Genomic DNA, 17,808 nt, shown 5'->3' with positions numbered 1-17,808 from the left:
TAGTCCTTCAGCTCTCAGCACTATTGTCTCACTGAGATGAGTTAGCCCTTTGAAAGAGTCTACCCCATCTGGAATTAACAAACAGACGTCCAACACAACAAAACAGACATCCATCAACCTTGCACTGGGTCTGCCACTTACTCCAGGCTCAATAGCCCTTCTGCCCAACATCTAAGGAGGTTTCTCACCACCTTCCTTAACGTTGTAGGGAATGTAGACCCTCCCTCTACTCTGGGTCCAAGGCCAGGCACTCTGTAGTAAGTGGAGAAGGTCCAGCGTCTTTGATTCCTTGCTACACTTCCCTGGACCTTTCTTTCCCACAGACTTTCCTGAGCCTCCTAGTGCTTCCTACCACCCCTCTGATTTATTGTAGGAGACCCTTCCTGCTCCCTGCCCTTAGGTCTTTTTCTCTCTCTACCCTAGTCTGCTGGCCAAAGGAGCTGAGCTGGTACGGAGGAAGGAGATTAGTAATTTGGTGATAGTATAGACCAGCAGCAAATTACTAGGTTCTGTGGAGCAAGTAGGGAGCAGGGAGGCAATTGTGTCTCCCTGAGTCAGCAGCATGCTGTCCCTTCTGTGAGCCATGTCCTTGTGGTACAATCCAGCCCTTAATCTTTTACAGGACTTCCCACAGATTCATCCCTGACATAACTTCAGACAATTGAGTCTTAGGGGTCCTTACAAAACAAAGGATTTTCCTGCCACTTAGAGATGGTTGCTGGGTCTCACTTTTTTTTTTTTCCTTATCCTTCTTCCATCATTTTCAGTCCTGGCGGCTTTCCCAATTTTGTCTCTGCGTTTTTCTGAGGTTTGCTTCCCATTTTTTATTCTTATTTTTCTTTCTCCTTTTTTTCTCAATCTCTTCATGCTTTTCTCCCATTTCACTCCTCTTCTCTCTCTCTTTCTCCCGGGACCTTCTCCACTTCCTTCATTCTGTTTCAGGATTTTCTGTCCTCTTTCCTCTTCCCTTATTACTTTGACACCTTCTCATCTCTTGTGCTTCTACCCCACTTTTTACCAGAGGAATCCATTGATACCTGAGACATATCTGTGTGCTCCTGTAAAGCAGAGAAGCTAAAATAAGATCTGGCCACACTTTGCTCCCTGAACTGCAGAGCCCCTCCTCAGTGGGAATAATCTTCTTCTCCATTCCCATTTTTCATCCTGCCTCATGTGGGTTAATGAGAGAAAGGAGCTGAGGGAAGAGACAGCCCTTGGAACTCAGAAACCCCCTTTGTTTATTTCTTTACAACCAGTGCTGTGGGCTGAATGGCAGAGACAGTCACGTGTAGCTGGAGCCTCTGTTTCCCCTGAACCAATCTGGCACCCTCTTAGGGGACCCAGCACCTATGCCTAGCACCATCACAATAGTGAGAGTTGGTGCCTAACTCCCTTGTGGCTTGGCTTTTGAACTGTTATGATGATCATTAAGCCCTTTGTTACATTTTAAAAGCCCTAAAGAGTAAATAACTGTTTGTACATCTTCACATTTCATGTAATTTGTTTTAAAGTGCTCAATATTAAAGTTCTTCTTTGGGATGCCTGTATGTGGTTTCCATACTTCACTAGGAATCTTCCACAGACATCCAGGGGCAGAGCTTGGCCCTAAGCGTTGTTCCTTACGTTGTTCATCCTTTTAGTTTTAATCAATTAATCATTTTTAAGCTCATTTTTTTCTTCTTACTTTTTATTATTATTTGTGTCATTTACATTTTATTTTTCAGACACCACTCATTGAACCTCACATCCCACTTCGTCCTGCTAAAACTATTACACAGGTAATGGGTACATAGATGTGCCGGGGAGCTAGGCTGCTGTGCAAATTGAAATAACTGATGGTAGCAGTTTTCCAGTATGGGGGCATGATATTCAGCTAATACCATGGTGATGCTTTGCTTTGGGCCTTTGAGTATCTTAGACTTAGAGTCCTCACTATTTTAGTGTTCTTCACAGTTGACCATTTGTGCAGAGGCTTTTATTTTATGGGGGTTTGGATGGTATTTTTTCTTTCAGCAAGCTGTATAGTCAGATATTAAAAATGTTTAACATCTGTTCATTTTGTTCCCTTTATTCTTCATCAAGGTGCCATCAGAAAAGATCCTCAGAGCTGGAAAGATTTTACGCAATGCAATTCTTTCCCGAGCACCTCATATGATAAGAGATCGTAAATATCATCTGAAAACTTACAGGTGTGTGTGAGCTGATTGTGTAAAGGGCTTGGAACCTTTACATCTACCATCCTCTGACTTGTGATTTATACCTTACCCTGCCTGCAGGTCTCAAAAGGTCTGAAATTATTCTGGGTGTTATACAGTGTTTAATGTTCTTGGTAAATCCTTTCTAGGTAATTTGACTGGAAATTGATTGTGAACGAAGCATACATATAAAACCCCTATAAAAGTTAATATTATGGTTAGCTGGAATATTTTACACATCAGGGTGAAAATATAGATCCAGGTCTTTTGGTGTATCACTAAATAATGAATGAAAATCTCATTAAAAGACTGTGCTACTGTATTGATCCCAAAAGAGCTGCACCCATTTTGCTCAATGTGGAGTTCTGAAAGTTCACATAGTGAAATGCGGTTTTCACATCATATAAATTCTCAGGTCTATTTGAAATTAAACTTTTCAGTTTACAGTCAGTCTTTCTGATCTTCCTTTTGGTGGCAGCACTGTCTTGCTGAAAGGGGACTTTTGTGACACTGGCAAGATAGGCGTTGAAAGTCCAGAACTATAAATGATTCTTCATCATATTGACAGGTTTCAGAGTAACAGCCGTGTTAGTCTGTATCCGCAAAAAGAAGAACAGGAGTACTTGTGGCACCTTAGAGACTAACAAATTTATTAGAGCATAAGCTAAGGTGCCACAAGTACTCCTGTTCTTCTTCATCATATTGTTTTGCTGGATTAAGAAACATTTGAGTAGCTTTACTGTTTAATATTTAATCCAAATGATTCATACGTGATTCTGAGTATACAGAAAGTGGTTTACAATCTCTAAGTACTTCCACTCTTGATAGTTAATCAATGTATCACTGATCTACTTTTTCAGAGAGATACTTTTCCATTAGATTTCAGTCTAAAATTGACTGACATTAATTTGATGTATTATAAACCAGTGAGAAATTTGGAACACTTGTATTTATCGGAATGATTGTAGCAATAAGAGTTTCTGAGGTTATAGTTCCTTATTTCAGAATACGTATGGGAGAGATACCCTGGCAGCATGCACGGTGCATGCAGTTCGGTGCTGTGGAAGCTCCTCCATACAACTCTGCCAATTTACCTTAAGCAAAAAACACTTGCTATTCTGTTCTTCAGCCTCTTGAATAAAGACTACCAGTGCTATAGAACTGTGTCAAACTGGGTGCTGTTTATGTCATGGGGGCAAATCTCTAAGATGAGAAATATTTTTTTCTTGTGATCGAATTGGGATACAACAGGGGTCGGCAACCATTCAGAAGTGGTGTGCCGAGTCTTCATTTATTCACTCTAATTTAAGGTTTTGCGTGCCAGTAATACATTTAAACGTTTTTAGAAGGTCTGTCTCTGTAAGTCTATAATATATAACTAAACTAGTGTTGTATGTAAAGTAAACAAGGTTTTTAAAATGTTTTAAGAAGCTTCATTTAAAATTAAATTAAAATGCTGATCTTATCAGTTTAGTACAGTGGTTCTTAACCTGGGTGCACACACCCCCTGGGGGTGCAAGATGCCCTTTCTGGGGGTGCGAAACACGCAGGGCCGGCTTTAGGCACCAGCAAAACAAGCTGGTGCTTGGGGCGGCATGGCCGGCACCAGAATGCCGCCCCTAAAAATGTGCCCCGGCCGCCCTAGCTCACCTCCGCTGCTGCTGCCACGGCGCGCGAAACAGCTGATTCGCTCGCCGCGGCGGCTTGGGGTCTCCCCCTCCATCCCAGGCTCTCAAACCTGGGAGGGAGGGGGAGATCCTGAGCGGCCGTTTCGTGCGCTGCTGCTCCCCCTCCCTCCCAGGCTTGGGAGCCAGGCTTGGGAGCCTGGGAGGGAGGGGGAGAAGCGGCACCCGCGCCGCGGCCACTCGGAGTCTCCCCCTCCATCCCTCCCAGGCTCTCAAACCTGGGAGGGGGGGAGACTCCGAGTGGCCGTGGCGCGGGCGCCACTTCTCCCCCTCCCTCCCTCCCTTCTAGGCTTGAGAGCCTGGGGGGAGGAGGCAGGGCTGGGGATTTGGGGAAGGGGCAGAGTTGAGGCGGGAACCGGGGGTGGGGGGGGGCGGCCAAAATTGTTTTTGCTTTGGGCGGCAAAAATCCTAGAGCCGGCCCTGGAAACACGTGAGATTTTTTTTAGAAGGTAAATCATCAAAACTCAAATTAAACACAGGCACATAAGTACAACTACTTTGTTTCATCAAACCTATGGATTTATTAACATTATACATTTTTTAACGATTACTGTAATATACAAAGTTTAAGTTTTCAAGTTGTTAAGCTAATTGTAGTGTAATTTTCGATGAGGGGTGTGAGAACATATTTTGAGAACTCCAGACTGTCAGCGGGCTTAGTGGGGCCAGGTGTAGGTATTAAATTTCTCCCCATAGGAATGTGCTACGTACGGTGTACTACTTACGGCTGCCAGTCCTGGGGGCAGGGGGTCCCGGGAGGGGGCGGTCAGGAGCCAAGGAACGGGGGGGGGGGGGGTTGGATGGGTGGGGGGGTTCTGAAGAAGGCAGTCAGGGGGTGGGGGGTCTCCGGGGGGGTTGGATGGGTCAGGGGTTATGAGGGGGGGCAGTCAGGGGGCAGGAAGTGGGAGGGGGCAGATAGGGGGCGGGCTGTTTGGGGAGGCACAGCCTTCCCTACCCAGGTGTAGTGTATTACATTTCTCCCCGTAGGAATGTGCTACTTACAGTGTACTACTTATGGCTGCCAGTCCTGGTGCTCCGCAAGTAGCACATTCCTACGGGGAGAAATTTAATACATTATGCCCGCAGACAGAACCCCAGACCGCCGGCTCCTGCCAGCCGGGGTCCCGGCCGCCGGCCCTGCTCAGCCTGCTGCCGGCCTGAGGTTCTGTTCACCCAGGCCGGCAGCGGGCTGAGCGAGGGCGGCGGCTGGGACACCAGCTGGCAGCAGTGTGCCAGTAAAAATTGACTCACGTGCCACCTTTGGCACATGTGCTGCAGGTTGCCGACCCCTGGGATACACCTACAGCAAGTCTTCAAAAACAAGTCATTCTCTAACCTAAATACGAGTATTTCAGAAGCCCCATCACCTTCATATTTAGAAGCTGTACATGAATTGTAGAATAGTGATATTTGTCCAGATGGACCAGACAGTCGCTGTTTTATAAGTGGTTATTTATAGGCTTTTCTAGCTTTGATCATGCTGCTGGGGTTTCTTCTGCTCTGATGCTTTATCTGTTGTTATGACGAAGAGTAGACCTTTACATCTGAACATGGTCAGAGCCAGGGTCTTTCTGATTTCCTTTGGGGGGTTATTCCAGAGCCTCAGGACTGCTGTTGAGAAGGGTTTTCCTCCAGCATAAGACCTTATATGTGGGATGTGTCAGTTGTGATCTGTTAGATAATTACATCTAGCATGGGGGGGGTCCTAGAGAAGAGTGTAAGCAAAATTCCTCAAAAGGCTTTGTAGCTCAATTCCAGAAAATCCAATAGTGATCAGGGAACTAATGCAGATTGTGGAGCTCCATTATAATAATCTCTCTTCAGCTCCTCCTGTGTGGGCTCCATTGGTTAGCAAAGTGCTTGAGGACTAATGCATCTGTCTTCACCCAGGGCCCTGCAAAATGTAAGACTGGCCCCATCCAAAGGACAAATGTACTTTATCAGCCAACTGCCTCATGTTAAACTTGTTACATTTGATATCTACTGGAGTAAAGCGTATTCCCCCTCCCACCCCCCCTTTTTTTTAATGCCTGATAATTTGTAGAAAGCTTTCTTAGTCAGTGTGCACATGGAGTCTGGAACTCTGTTCTGGGTAGGCCTTGAAATTCTCAGTTAGTTTGTTTCTTAGGAAAATTATAGAAAGATATGGCTACAGTGTAAGATAAATCTGTGAAATTTACTGGTAAAAGAAATGTAGTAAGTGTAAAAAGAATTGAACATTTCTGTGAATAAGAATAGTATCTAAAGTTACATTAGCTAGGCTAAAAATTGTTATTGCTGTTGTTAATTAGATAGTACCTCAAATGTGCATGGCTCTTCAATTTCTCCACTTGTAAAATGGGGATCGTAATACTGACTGCCTTTGTAAAGTGCTTGGAGATCTACGGATGAAAAGCGCTGTGTAAGAGTTAGGCGGTGTTATTATTTATTACTTACAGAAATAAAAAAGATATAGTCCTTTACCAATACAGCAGTCATTATGCTTTAAGGTAAAAGTCGATCATCAACTAGTGTCATCCCAGCATAGTATTGCAAATGTAGGTGCTTTATGTGTGGTATACTTAAGGCTTCCTTTGAAGTATGAGGCATAAGATACTGCACTAGGTGATCTAGTATGGCACAGGGTAGCTCTTATGTTCTTAGATTTCCATTTTCCAGAAGGTTTGGATTGTTTTGCTTAAATAATTCTTTCAAAACTAAGCATTTTTGACAGGTCTTTCAAACAGGTATAAATAGATGATAGTTAATGCTTCAGCATTGTTTTTTCTATAATGGGGTCTGACTAGTCTCGCTGATGCAGGTTGCTGATACTGCTACTCTTGATAGATGCTTTAAGCAATCTCCTTTTACTGATCTGTTTTAATACGATTTTTTGACCCTCAGGCAATGTTGTGTAGGAACAGAACTGGTGGACTGGATGATGCAACAAAGTCCTTGTGTTCATTCACGAACGCAGGCTGTCGGCATGTGGCAAGTATTGCTGGAGGAAGGTGTTCTTAACCATGGTAAGATAAACGTTGTCAGCTAATGTGTTGGAAATGCCTCTCATCAAAATCTTTATGGGTCTCCTTCATGAAAAAAGAATGATGATCCCATTAGAAATACAGCAGACTTAATTCATCCAGCTAAATGCAGCAGTATTGACTTTGTAACTCAGGAGAATGTTAAAAAAGTAAATGAAATTGCAATCTAAAGGTGGCAGGAATTCTAATTATGTTTATTAGTGTGTATTCAGCGTTCATGGTTAATGTGATTATATGGTCATCTTTGTATATATTGAAAAAAAACCCATGAGATGTGCTGGCACAATGACATAAAAGTAATGGATTTTGAATAGAGGTGGGCCTGGATCCAGCTACAACATTTGGACCAGATGTTTCCAAGTGTTTGGATCCATGGCTTTGGGTTGGCCTGTTATAAGGACCACTTAAAAAATTCAGATCTGGATCTCAAACGTCCTAATGTTCAGATCTAGATTTTGGTTTGGGTTTATCTGTTTTCCCCCCTGCCTTTACATATACCATTGGTATGTTATCTACGGAAATAAATTTTTATACAACACCCCTCCTGTCCCCTTCTTTAACATCACAAACGCTTTCGGATCAGGTTCAGTGGCCGAGGTTTTGTGTGTGCAAATCACTGAACTTCCAAACTGTACCTCCATCTACTTCCTGTGTCCCTTGCACCCCAGAGAGGATTCATCCCTGTAGGAGGGCAGAGTGTTTTCTCCACTGCCCTTCCCTGAGGGGAATTACAGCTCTAACGTCTGACAAGGGCTACCCAGAACCTGCAGTGTTTGCTGCATGGATGCCTTGAATCAGCCCACCACCTGGCCACCCTGGCCATGCCCCCTGTTAAGTCAGCATTTCCCACATTTGGAGTGGAACTGCCTGCTTGCTTAGATGGGAGATTGTGGGTGGGTGTTTTGCCCTGTTGTAATCTTATCTTGACAGACATTCTGCTCTCAAAGGCCTTCCTTCCACTAAAGTCTGTGCCAGTGAATTTGACCCTGCCAATATACACAGTAACCTCCGGGGACCCTTGTGGTCGTTAGAGTAGCTTAGAAGGAGTTTAGATACTTCTCAATATATTACCTTTAGGCTGTGGCCACACTGACTGGGTAAGGAAATCAGACTAGAGGGTCTTGTTGGAACAGGGGGAGGGATAACTCAGTGGTTTGAGCATTGGCCTGCTAAACCCAGGGTTGTGAGCTCAATCCTTGAGGGGACCATTTAGGGATCTGGGGCAAAATCAGTACTTGGTCCTGCTAGTGAAGGCAGGGGGCTGGACTCAATGACCTTTCAGGATCTCTTCTAGTTCTATGAGATAGGTATATCTCCATATATTTAAAAAAAAAAAACAGCTTTGTTTAAATAGAGTTGTTGTTAATACAATTATTGGTCCAGTGTGGACAGTTTCACTTGAATGAATTGCTTTGGGAAAAAAATGTGTGTGAGAAAGCTACAAGTATAGAAAGCATTTGTAGTGCAAAATTAAGGAAAAGTTCCTAGACCTGCAGTTTTGTACAAACTATTAACGTATATCAGCAAGAAGGCGGCAATTCACTCTCTTGGTATTTCTCTGCCATTTTCTCTTGCTCGTTAAACTATTATGTCTCTGCCACACACCACATAATATACCATTTCTGTGAAGGTTCCTTTTTAATGAGGAAAGTTTAATATTGATACCTGATGTCAATGATGTTGCTTGCAGTGGATCAAGAACACCATTTCCAAGACAAATACTTGTTTTATCGATTTTTGGATGATGAGCATGAAGATGCCCCAATGCCAACGGAGGAAGAGAAGAAGGAATGTGATGAGGAGCTGCAGGATACTATGCTTCTGCTGTCTCAGATTGGTCCAGATGCCCATATGAGGATGATTCTCAGAAAACCGTAAGCAGATTAATAGGTTAATATTTTGATCAGTCTCAACACCCCTGAACTTTGCAACACAGTGGGATCAAAATTTTAGCCCAAATCTAGAGCCAATTTTTGTTGCTCATGCCTCTGAAAAAATCTTTATATTCTGCAAGCCTTTTTCTCCATATAACAAGAGAAACTATGAGGCAGCTATAGCATATTGATAGGCTTCCTTTTCACTGATTACTCCATTTCAGCATCAGTCCATTGCAGCTGTACAAAATGTAAAAGTGTCTTATAAGGATATCCCATGAGGTGTTCGGAACAGAGAGAACATATTTCATATTTTCAGCCTATGGTACCATATTAATGACTGTTATAAAGCTCACTTTTCGTACATTACATTACTGGAAGTTGGGCATCCTGTCTGTGCTAAGATGTATCAGTGCTTTTGAAACCTCAGTGAATCCTCAAAGGCCTAGCAGTTTTGATTAGACACCACTACATCTACCAGGAGTGCAAGGATGTGTCAGGGCCTCAGGGACATTGGCTCTGCGTCAACCTGAGCAGGACCCCCAATTTTCAAACCAACACAGCTGCTTTTATAATAGTCACCGTTTCCGGAGAGGTTGCAAAGCTCAGATAATTACCATGAAACAAATAAGACAATATTCTTTGATGAGAAGATTACTTTGAGAATTTGATTGTATAATGAAGCTGTTGCTTTGAAAGGTACTTTCTATTGTTCACAATCTGAAACTCTCCAGTAAAAAGTGTCGCTTGTTTTGACAGCCGACTTAAAAAATTCTCTGTTTATTACATTAACTGCAGCATTTTAACTGTCAAACTATGAAAGAATGTTCTATAGTTTAAAAAACAGAATAGAGCTTCAGGGAAATTTTTGACAGGCTCTTGTTGCTATTGGTATTTGAAAAAAACACACATACATTGTGAATCTGAAATTAGCTTTTTGTGAAGCTGCAAACATAGCTCCCTGCTATCTCACAGTGCCTGCTATCACAGGTGAAGACCTGTAGTCGGTTCTTGGGAAAATATTTTAGGTCTAACACAGCTCTAACTTGCAAGCTCTTCAATCCTTCAGTATGAGAATGACATCCTGAAACTGTTTTTTTTTTTCCCCCTTTCTATTTTTTAGTTTGTGTTTAATATGTTTAGCTGTAGCATGAATGATGGTAGGACCTAATTAAACATGGCAATATAGTATAAAGCCAAACACTAATGACAGAAGTCTGTCTATAAGGTGAAAATATGCCTTAGATTTAGTATTTAACTTAGGAGGTGATACTGTAATATATATTCTCTTTTGGACAGTGTTTTGCTCCAATTTGCAGTATGTTAGCAGCATGACTCTTCAAACAATAAATCTGTGCTACAGATTTCTTCTTCGTATTCATAAGTACATGAGTACACATGTGATCACTAATAAACTTTCTGTGTCCTGGGGACTTTACATTGGCTCACACTTTTAAAAATATGGTGGGTATGCATCATGTTATAGAAAGGAAAATAAAAGTATACTGTACAAGGAAAATAGAAGAGGACACAATATATAGCAAAGTAAATGTTGCTGTTATTGCTAACAACCATTTGTATAGCACCATGAATGTACTCTCTTACCCTGAGAAAATTTAATTCTAATGCCAAATTCAGCCTTGTTTTAAGTGGACACAACTATAGTGATTTTTTTCCTCAAAGGCCATATTCTGATTCTATATAAGCCAATGGGATTTTTCACCATTAACTTCTATGAAATCAATCAAGAATTAGCACTGAGATAAAATTCAGATGTCTTTCTGCATTTCCTCTTACTGAGGTTTGCATGATAATACAAGATAAATATGTGATAAAATGGAATTTAAGGGAATTGTCCAGGAGCCCTGAATCAAGAAGACCGATTTAGATGGCCTTCTTCCATATGGTGAGAGAACACAGACACACACCCACATATATATTAGTGACAGCTAAAAGTAGCCCATTGTTCTGCTTTCACTGTGAGGTCATAGCACGGAAAGATACGATATTTAGAATCATTAGGGAAAAGATATGAACCTTTATGAAATCTGTGTTCAGTTTTGCTGCCATTGTAATGTGTTTATATGTTTATGTATGTGTAAAATAAAGTTAAAAACAACAAGAAGTCTGGTGGCACCTTAAAGACAGATTTATTTGGGCATAAGCTTTCATTGCATCTGAAGACGTGGGTTTTTTACCCACGAAAGCTTATGTCCAAATAAATCTGTTAAAATAAAGTTATATTTGGCTCTCAGCTAGTCCCATCCCAGTTTTTATCATCTCAAAGTTTGGGAAGTGTAATAAAAGTGGTAAGTGATCTTTCCAGCACATACATGGTTTCTTGATGGTTAAGTAAATTCTGTATTTTTGTCCACATTCTAGTAAAGAGAAGCTCAGTGTCTCTGACCTTGATAAATTCCCCAAACAGTGAACAGAATTTATTGATCGCTTAATATCACCTGAGGTCTCCCATTCATTAATGAGTAGTCTGGTTCTCCATCTATCCCCATTTATTATCCTGTATATAACCAAGCATTGCTGCTAGAATGTGTCCCCTGCAGAAACTAGGTCTTTACACAGCAGGATCCTACAAATCTATATCAGTGGGGCACCACATGGGTTTAACTGAAGCAGTGATACCTAATATCTCTCCATGTGACATCTGGAGAAGCAGAAATAAAGACTGGGTACATCCACTATAGATTTCCACTCCTCCCCATGTCATGTGTGATACTCTTAGTAATGCTAAAGGGAGACAAATGAACATGTTGACAGAAGAATATATCCATTTCTCAGATTAGATCTCATGCAATTGGACATAATCCTTATTTTTTAATTGATGTACTGTATATCTTTTCCCGTTTATCCAGACATGCTGCTTTGTACACATCAAATGTGATTAATGCTATTGCTTACTTAAATAATATATCGGTTTTAACTGTTAAAGCCTTACCTCATGTTGTCTTATTATGGCAGATGAATACACAGTGAAAGACACTATGTACTAGCTTAGGATAAAGAGCTTGTTTTACTGAATAGGGCACACGGAGCTGAGTTATACTCTCACTTACACTGGTGCATCCCCACTGAACCCAATGGGGGCTTCACCCTTGTACTTGAGAGCAAAATTTTGACCAGCAACAGGAGGGTGAACATTTTATGAATCACTAAAAGGCAGAGCAGTACCAAATCAATTTCTGTTATTCCCTGTACAATTTATTCTGTTCTGTGTAAGAAAAGCATAATTCCATCCATGCTACCTTTATGCTAAGGTTTCCTTACGTGCCATTGGTAAATGTAGAACAAATGAAAAATTTAGCTTGCCTGGCAGACAAGAGAGGTTGATTTATCTTATATTTCGTGTGATCTCTTCACTACTACTTTTAACCAGTAGAAGTTTCCAACCAATTCCTTTTTAGTGAAAAGATTGCTAGGTGCTTCAACAAATCTCTCCCTCCCCTCTCTCATAAATGATTTAGTTATTCTGTTGTTCTAACAGGTGATTAGACAGAGAACTTAGAGCAATATATTAATTTTTAATGTGATTCTCTGACCCTCTAGATACTGGCATCTCCTGTTGTACTGAATATTTTTTGGAAACGTTTCTTTCAAAAAGCACCATTGTTACATATCTTAGAGGGCTGTTCAAAGATTCAACTGTATTGTTAACACTTTGGATGTTTTATGTAGCAGAAAGCTAGAGTTAAGGACCCTGCACTAAACTGTTTTCAATACTGATGTGGAAAACTTCTCTGCGGCTCCTGCCATCTGGACCAGGCTTTCTGTATCACTCTACCTGCCTCCATTTTTCAAACCTAATCTTAAAACCTTGCTTTCCTCCCCTGCTTATACCTTCTGATTGCTCCCTCCTTCTGATGTTGGCCCTATGATTGAATAATTTATTTGCCATGAAATGTATTTGTATCACTGCTTTCTGTGATTTATACCATATACTGTCTGGAATTGGTGCTCTAAAGTAGTGATTCTACTTATAAGGGGAACGTATAACCTTTGGGGTACACAGAGGTCTTCTATCTAGATCAGTGTTTCTCAACGTGGGGGTTGTGACCCCCGGGGGTGGTGGTCATGGGATAGGTTTAAGGGGGTCGCAAATGCAGGACCAGTGTTAGGGGGTAGCTAGCAGGGCAATTGCCTGGGTCCCTGCACCACAGGGGGTCCCTTGAAGCTAAGTTACAAGCTTCAGCCCCGGGTGATGGAGCTCAGGCTTCAGACAGGCTGATAAGTGAAAAACAGGCTCAAGTATCACACTGAAATATAAGTACAATGTATTCCAATCGAATTATTTTATAATTCTATGGTAAAAATGAGAAAGTCAGCAATTTCTCAGCCATAGTGTGCTGTAACATTTTGGAATTTTTATGTCTGATTTTGTAAGCAAGTAGTTTTTAAATGAGGTGAAACTTGGGGTACGCAGGACAAATCAGACTCGTGATAGGAGTACAGTAGTCTGGAAAGGTTGAGAACCACTGCTCCAAAGTGTTTGTGAAACAGTTTTTGTGCCATATTTGTCTGTGGTGTAACTCCATTGGCCTGAATGGAGTTACATCACAGAGGAATTTGGTCCTGTACAAAATAAGGTTGTGGTGCACATTTAAAATTAAGAGGTTCTGGTGAGGGGAAATGAGTTGGAATATACTCAGAGGTTCCTACAGCCCTTAATCATAGTCAATTTAATGTATCCTTTAGGTGTGGAGTTCCTCAAAGGTAACCTCTCTAGCATACATCAGTCCTGAGCTCTTCAATGTTAGTTGTTAATGTCCCCAAAATTATCCCAATTACATGTGCTTTCCAGAAACTCAAAATACCCCAATCAGTGTGAAGACTCTCTTTCACTATTGCGCTGCAGGGGGATTGTTTTCTCATCGAATATCCTCCCATTAATATTAATGGGAGCTTCCTGCATAAATTGTCCAAAATAGAGTCTAGTGGAGATAGTAAATAAAAGAGGTCCTTATCAACATACAAAACCAAAGAATAGTGCTGTGAGCTAACTCTATTTGGGAATCTTTTCATTGCTATGAACATACATAACCAAACTCTTGATGTGGAGGATATTAGGGTATAGAACTCACTACTTCAGAACATCTGTCTCCATCTGATTCCCACTTTAAAAAAAAAGGTTAAAAACACTTTTTTTCAAAAGTGATATTAGTCTTCCACTGTATTTTAGGATGTTTTCATTAAAGTTTATTGTTTCACACTTAAATGGTACAAATGCTTTTGCAAAATTCACCTTGAAAAAGCTCATTAGGTTCTTTAGTAAATATTGTTTTGTGTAATTTTTAGAGCTGAAAATTTGCAGAAAATGATTGATTCAGCAAAGACGTGCTTTTTTTTATTTGTTTGCTCACAAGTTGTCTCTGAGCAACTTACAAAATTTATTCCCTGTTCAAGTCATTTGTCGACAAATTCATAGTCTATGTATCTATGAGAAGCTTATTGTGAGTGTTCAATATTCACAATTCAAGTTGTGTGGGTTGGTTTTGATTGGACACACAGGTCACATGATATTTTTGTTTACTGACTTGAAAAACATAACACTTAGAACCTGGTTTCTAGTATAAATACTCTCATACACACATTCAAAATTCACTCTAAAATTCACTGATTCCATACACATACTTCCTAGAAATTAGTTGAATAGAATATTAATGGATAGTAAACACATAAGTGGAGCAAAAACCGCCAAGGAAATTCCTTTTATTCCTTTTTTCCCCCCAAGTGTATATTCACAGAACAGTTTTAAGGTTCTCTTCCATTTCTAATTAGCCACACAAATTGAAGGATGACTTTCAAATGTACAGCCAGGGCCGGCTCCAGGCACCAGCTTCTCAAGCAGGCGCTTGGGGCGGCCGTTCCGGAGAGGGGCGGCAGTGCCAGGTATTCGGCGGCAATTCGGCGGAGGGTCCGTCACTCCGCCTGGGAGTGAAGGACCTCCCGCCGAATTGCCGCCGCAGATCGCGATCGCGGCTTTTTTTTTTTTTTTTTTTTTGGTTTTGGCTGCTTGGGGCGGCCAAAACCCTGGAGCCGGCCCTGTTAGTTACATTTTGTTTCCCAACAAGAAACACTTTAAATAATTATGTTAGAGTTTATTATGGTATAAAGATTATCCAGGGCAAATTTATTTTTATAGTTAAGAAATGTCAAGGCACTTAACTGACCCCTTGAGCTCATTCTGCAAACATTACTTATTAGGAGTTTGTTTTGGGGTTGTTTTTTTGTATTTTGTTGTTTTTGTCTTTTCTTTGTAGACCTGGCCAGAGAACTGTTGATGATCTAGAAATTATATATGAAGAACTTCTTCACATTAAGGCCTTATCTCATCTTTCTACCACAGTAAGTGTTTTGGTTGTTTTTTTTATATATAACTCATTGACAAAAAAGGGCTGAATAGTGGTTGGCCCTTTGTGGGTGCACAAGGAGTGGAGGTTGAGGTCCCAGGACTCTTTCCATCCCATGCCAAGAAGCTACCCATAGTTGGGGCATTGAGCACAGGCACTGTGTGTTGCCAGTGCCACTTCTAGATCTGGAAGTGGACTTTTGGCTGAGTCAGCTAAAATTCTTTTGGGGACTTCTGTTTCTGCATAGTCCTTCCTCATCTCCCTTATTTGTGACCAATGGCTTAAAGCCACAGTCTGGCCCCAAATCCGTATGTAATTTAAAACATGTTGATCCTGACCCCGCTCCCAGTTAAGTCAATGGGCGCAGAAGGGTGCCCATTGGCATACTGTTACATTTAGCACCAAAAATGCAGTACACAGAAAAACTATAACTCTTCTCTCTTTATTTTAAGGTAAAGCGAGAATTAGCAGGTGTTCTAATCTTTGAGTCACATCCCAAAGCAGGAACTGTTTGTAAGTAAAAGGGATCCAACCATACCTTTTTTTCTCATGTGTGGTATTAGATGACTATTTAAATTATTATGCAAAACTTGAATATTCCAAAGCTGGCTGTTCAGAACGTGCGAGTGGCCAGTTGCAAAATGTCTCTGGACTGCTATTTGGACTTCTGCACCCACTAATGAAACGCTAATGAAAATGTTATTCTCATGGTATTCAGAAGCCCAGCTTTGTGTATAAAAATATTTAAAATAGGATTGTTTTAAACTTTTTATATGGAGAAGCACTGGAAAATTAATGTCAGGTTCTCAGCACTTTAAAGATTAGTGTTATATCACTCAGCACCCTGTAAGATCCAAATCTATGTATCAGTTAGCAATTGATAACATAAAGTTCATAAAGACGCCTATAGAGCAAGGAGAAATTACAACTGCTTTTAGTATTGTCTTAGAAAAAAAGAGGGCTTCATACAAATATTATAAAATGATTAGTATTCGCTTTTTCATCTCCAATCAAAAGAAAATTGCTTTTAAATCCAAATGTGACCTTTTTCAAGATGGTAATACCCACTAAAATGACTTCAGTATAGTTATTTTATATTGGTGTAACTGATGGAAGAATTTGGCCCACTTATGCTAAAAGGCACCTATATTCTCAGCATAAAATCTTTTCTCTTTTTTGTAGTATTCAATCAGGGAGAAGAAGGTACTTCCTGGTACATTATCCTAAAGGGATCGGTAAATGTAGTCATTTATGGCAAGGTATTTTTGAAGACCTTTTATTATTCTTTTTATTAGTGAGACTGTAAGAATAAACTTTACTGGAATACACTTTGACTTACAGCAAGATTATGTTGCTTGGGGTAAAAAGTAGAATACTGTTTTCAGTTTTTAATCAAGAAATGATTCCAAACTGTTTTATTTATTATGCTTTTACGTGGCCGATGAATAATTTCAGGACTATAATTTGTATGTATATGTACAATTGCAAGACTATAGACTCCCTGAATATAACTCCGTGCAGTTACATCCACACTTGTACTACAAAATGGTTTAAATCAAACACAAACAATAAAGCATTATGGCATAGCACACCCTCTCCAAGATACTCAGTGACTCCTTAGCTAGATAGATCACACACGCATATTTAGCACTTAGCAGTAGTTACTACTTTAATTTCAATAGTAGCTGTCACACCATAATGCTGACATTGTCTTAATATAGCTTTGTTCTCATTCACTGATAGCCAACTACTAAACTGCCCCAAGTTATGCCCAGAAGGAGGCTGCCAGACAACTACAGATTCAGACTAACAGGGCTACCCCTCTGATACTTGACACCATGCAAGGCAGTGCATTTAGCCATATGGAATGGAACACAGGCAGAAATTGTGGAAAAACAATGCTCCCAATACTTCTGTTAGTCTTAAAGGTGCCACAGGACACATCGCTTGCCTCATAACCTAAGTCGTGCAGAATGCAATGCCCAGAAGGAGGCTGCCAGACAACTACAAGTTATAGCATTATAATCCCTATGTAGCTACGTTTAACACAACAAAAAATAATGCCCAAATTCACATTTAGGCTACATCTACACGATGAACTGTGGTGTGATTTCCCCTGCTCACGTACACATACTCGCACTAGCTCTCATCGAAGGCTAGCAGTATAGCTGCAGCAGCATGGGTACCGGCAGCGAAGGCACGGCTTTGCTGTGCTGAATACGTACTCACTGGTTTCAGGCAGGTTTGTACTTGGCACAGCTACCTGTACCTCCGCTGCCGCTACCCGTGGTACCGTGGCTGTGCTGCTCTTTATATTCTTGCTGGCTCTCATCGAGCTAGCGCAAATATGCGCACAGGAGCAGGGGAGTCACACGCCTAGCTCATAGTGCAGACGTAGCCAAGTCCCTTTGACTTTCCCAGCCTTAGCTAAGCCCTCTGCCCACATCATGGTTGCCACAGTCCTTTGGGGATGTAAGATCAACTGCTTCCTTCTGAGTTGTTGCTTTAGTCTAGTATTACAAGTAGTACCGTTTGTGAGCACGATCACATATGAGCGATCGTATGTTAACTTAAATGTTATTATCACTTCACAAAGTATAATAATTTGTATACAGGAACTTTAAATACAAAAAAGTCTTCTTCATCTTACCAACCTTTTACCATAATAT

General features: G+C 40.9%; 1 protein-coding gene across 4 annotated transcripts in view; it reads left to right on the top strand.

Moving 5' to 3' along the window:
* The window catches only part of RAPGEF4 (Rap guanine nucleotide exchange factor 4), a 223,578-nt gene that overhangs the window by 146,590 nt on the left and 59,180 nt on the right, over nt 1-17,808 (top strand). For 3 of the 4 annotated variants that reach the window (XM_054044609.1, XM_054044612.1, XM_054044611.1), the window contains 7 exons: nt 1,725-1,778; nt 2,083-2,189; nt 6,764-6,885; nt 8,594-8,777; nt 15,050-15,134; nt 15,592-15,652; nt 16,322-16,398. In XM_054044609.1, the coding sequence (XP_053900584.1) occupies nt 1,725-1,778; nt 2,083-2,189; nt 6,764-6,885; nt 8,594-8,777; nt 15,050-15,134; nt 15,592-15,652; nt 16,322-16,398 (690 nt within the window). The remainder of the gene's footprint in view (nt 1-1,724; nt 1,779-2,082; nt 2,190-6,763; nt 6,886-8,593; nt 8,778-15,049; nt 15,135-15,591; nt 15,653-16,321; nt 16,399-17,808) is intronic. The other variant, XM_054044610.1, reaches the window with a different exon arrangement.

Source organism: Malaclemys terrapin, chromosome 11 (assembly GCF_027887155.1).
Source record: "Malaclemys terrapin pileata isolate rMalTer1 chromosome 11, rMalTer1.hap1, whole genome shotgun sequence".
NCBI classification, from domain to species: domain Eukaryota; kingdom Metazoa; phylum Chordata; order Testudines; family Emydidae; genus Malaclemys; species Malaclemys terrapin.
The sequence above is the reverse complement of the archived record's forward strand: the minus strand, read 5'-3'. Positions and strand labels throughout refer to the sequence as shown.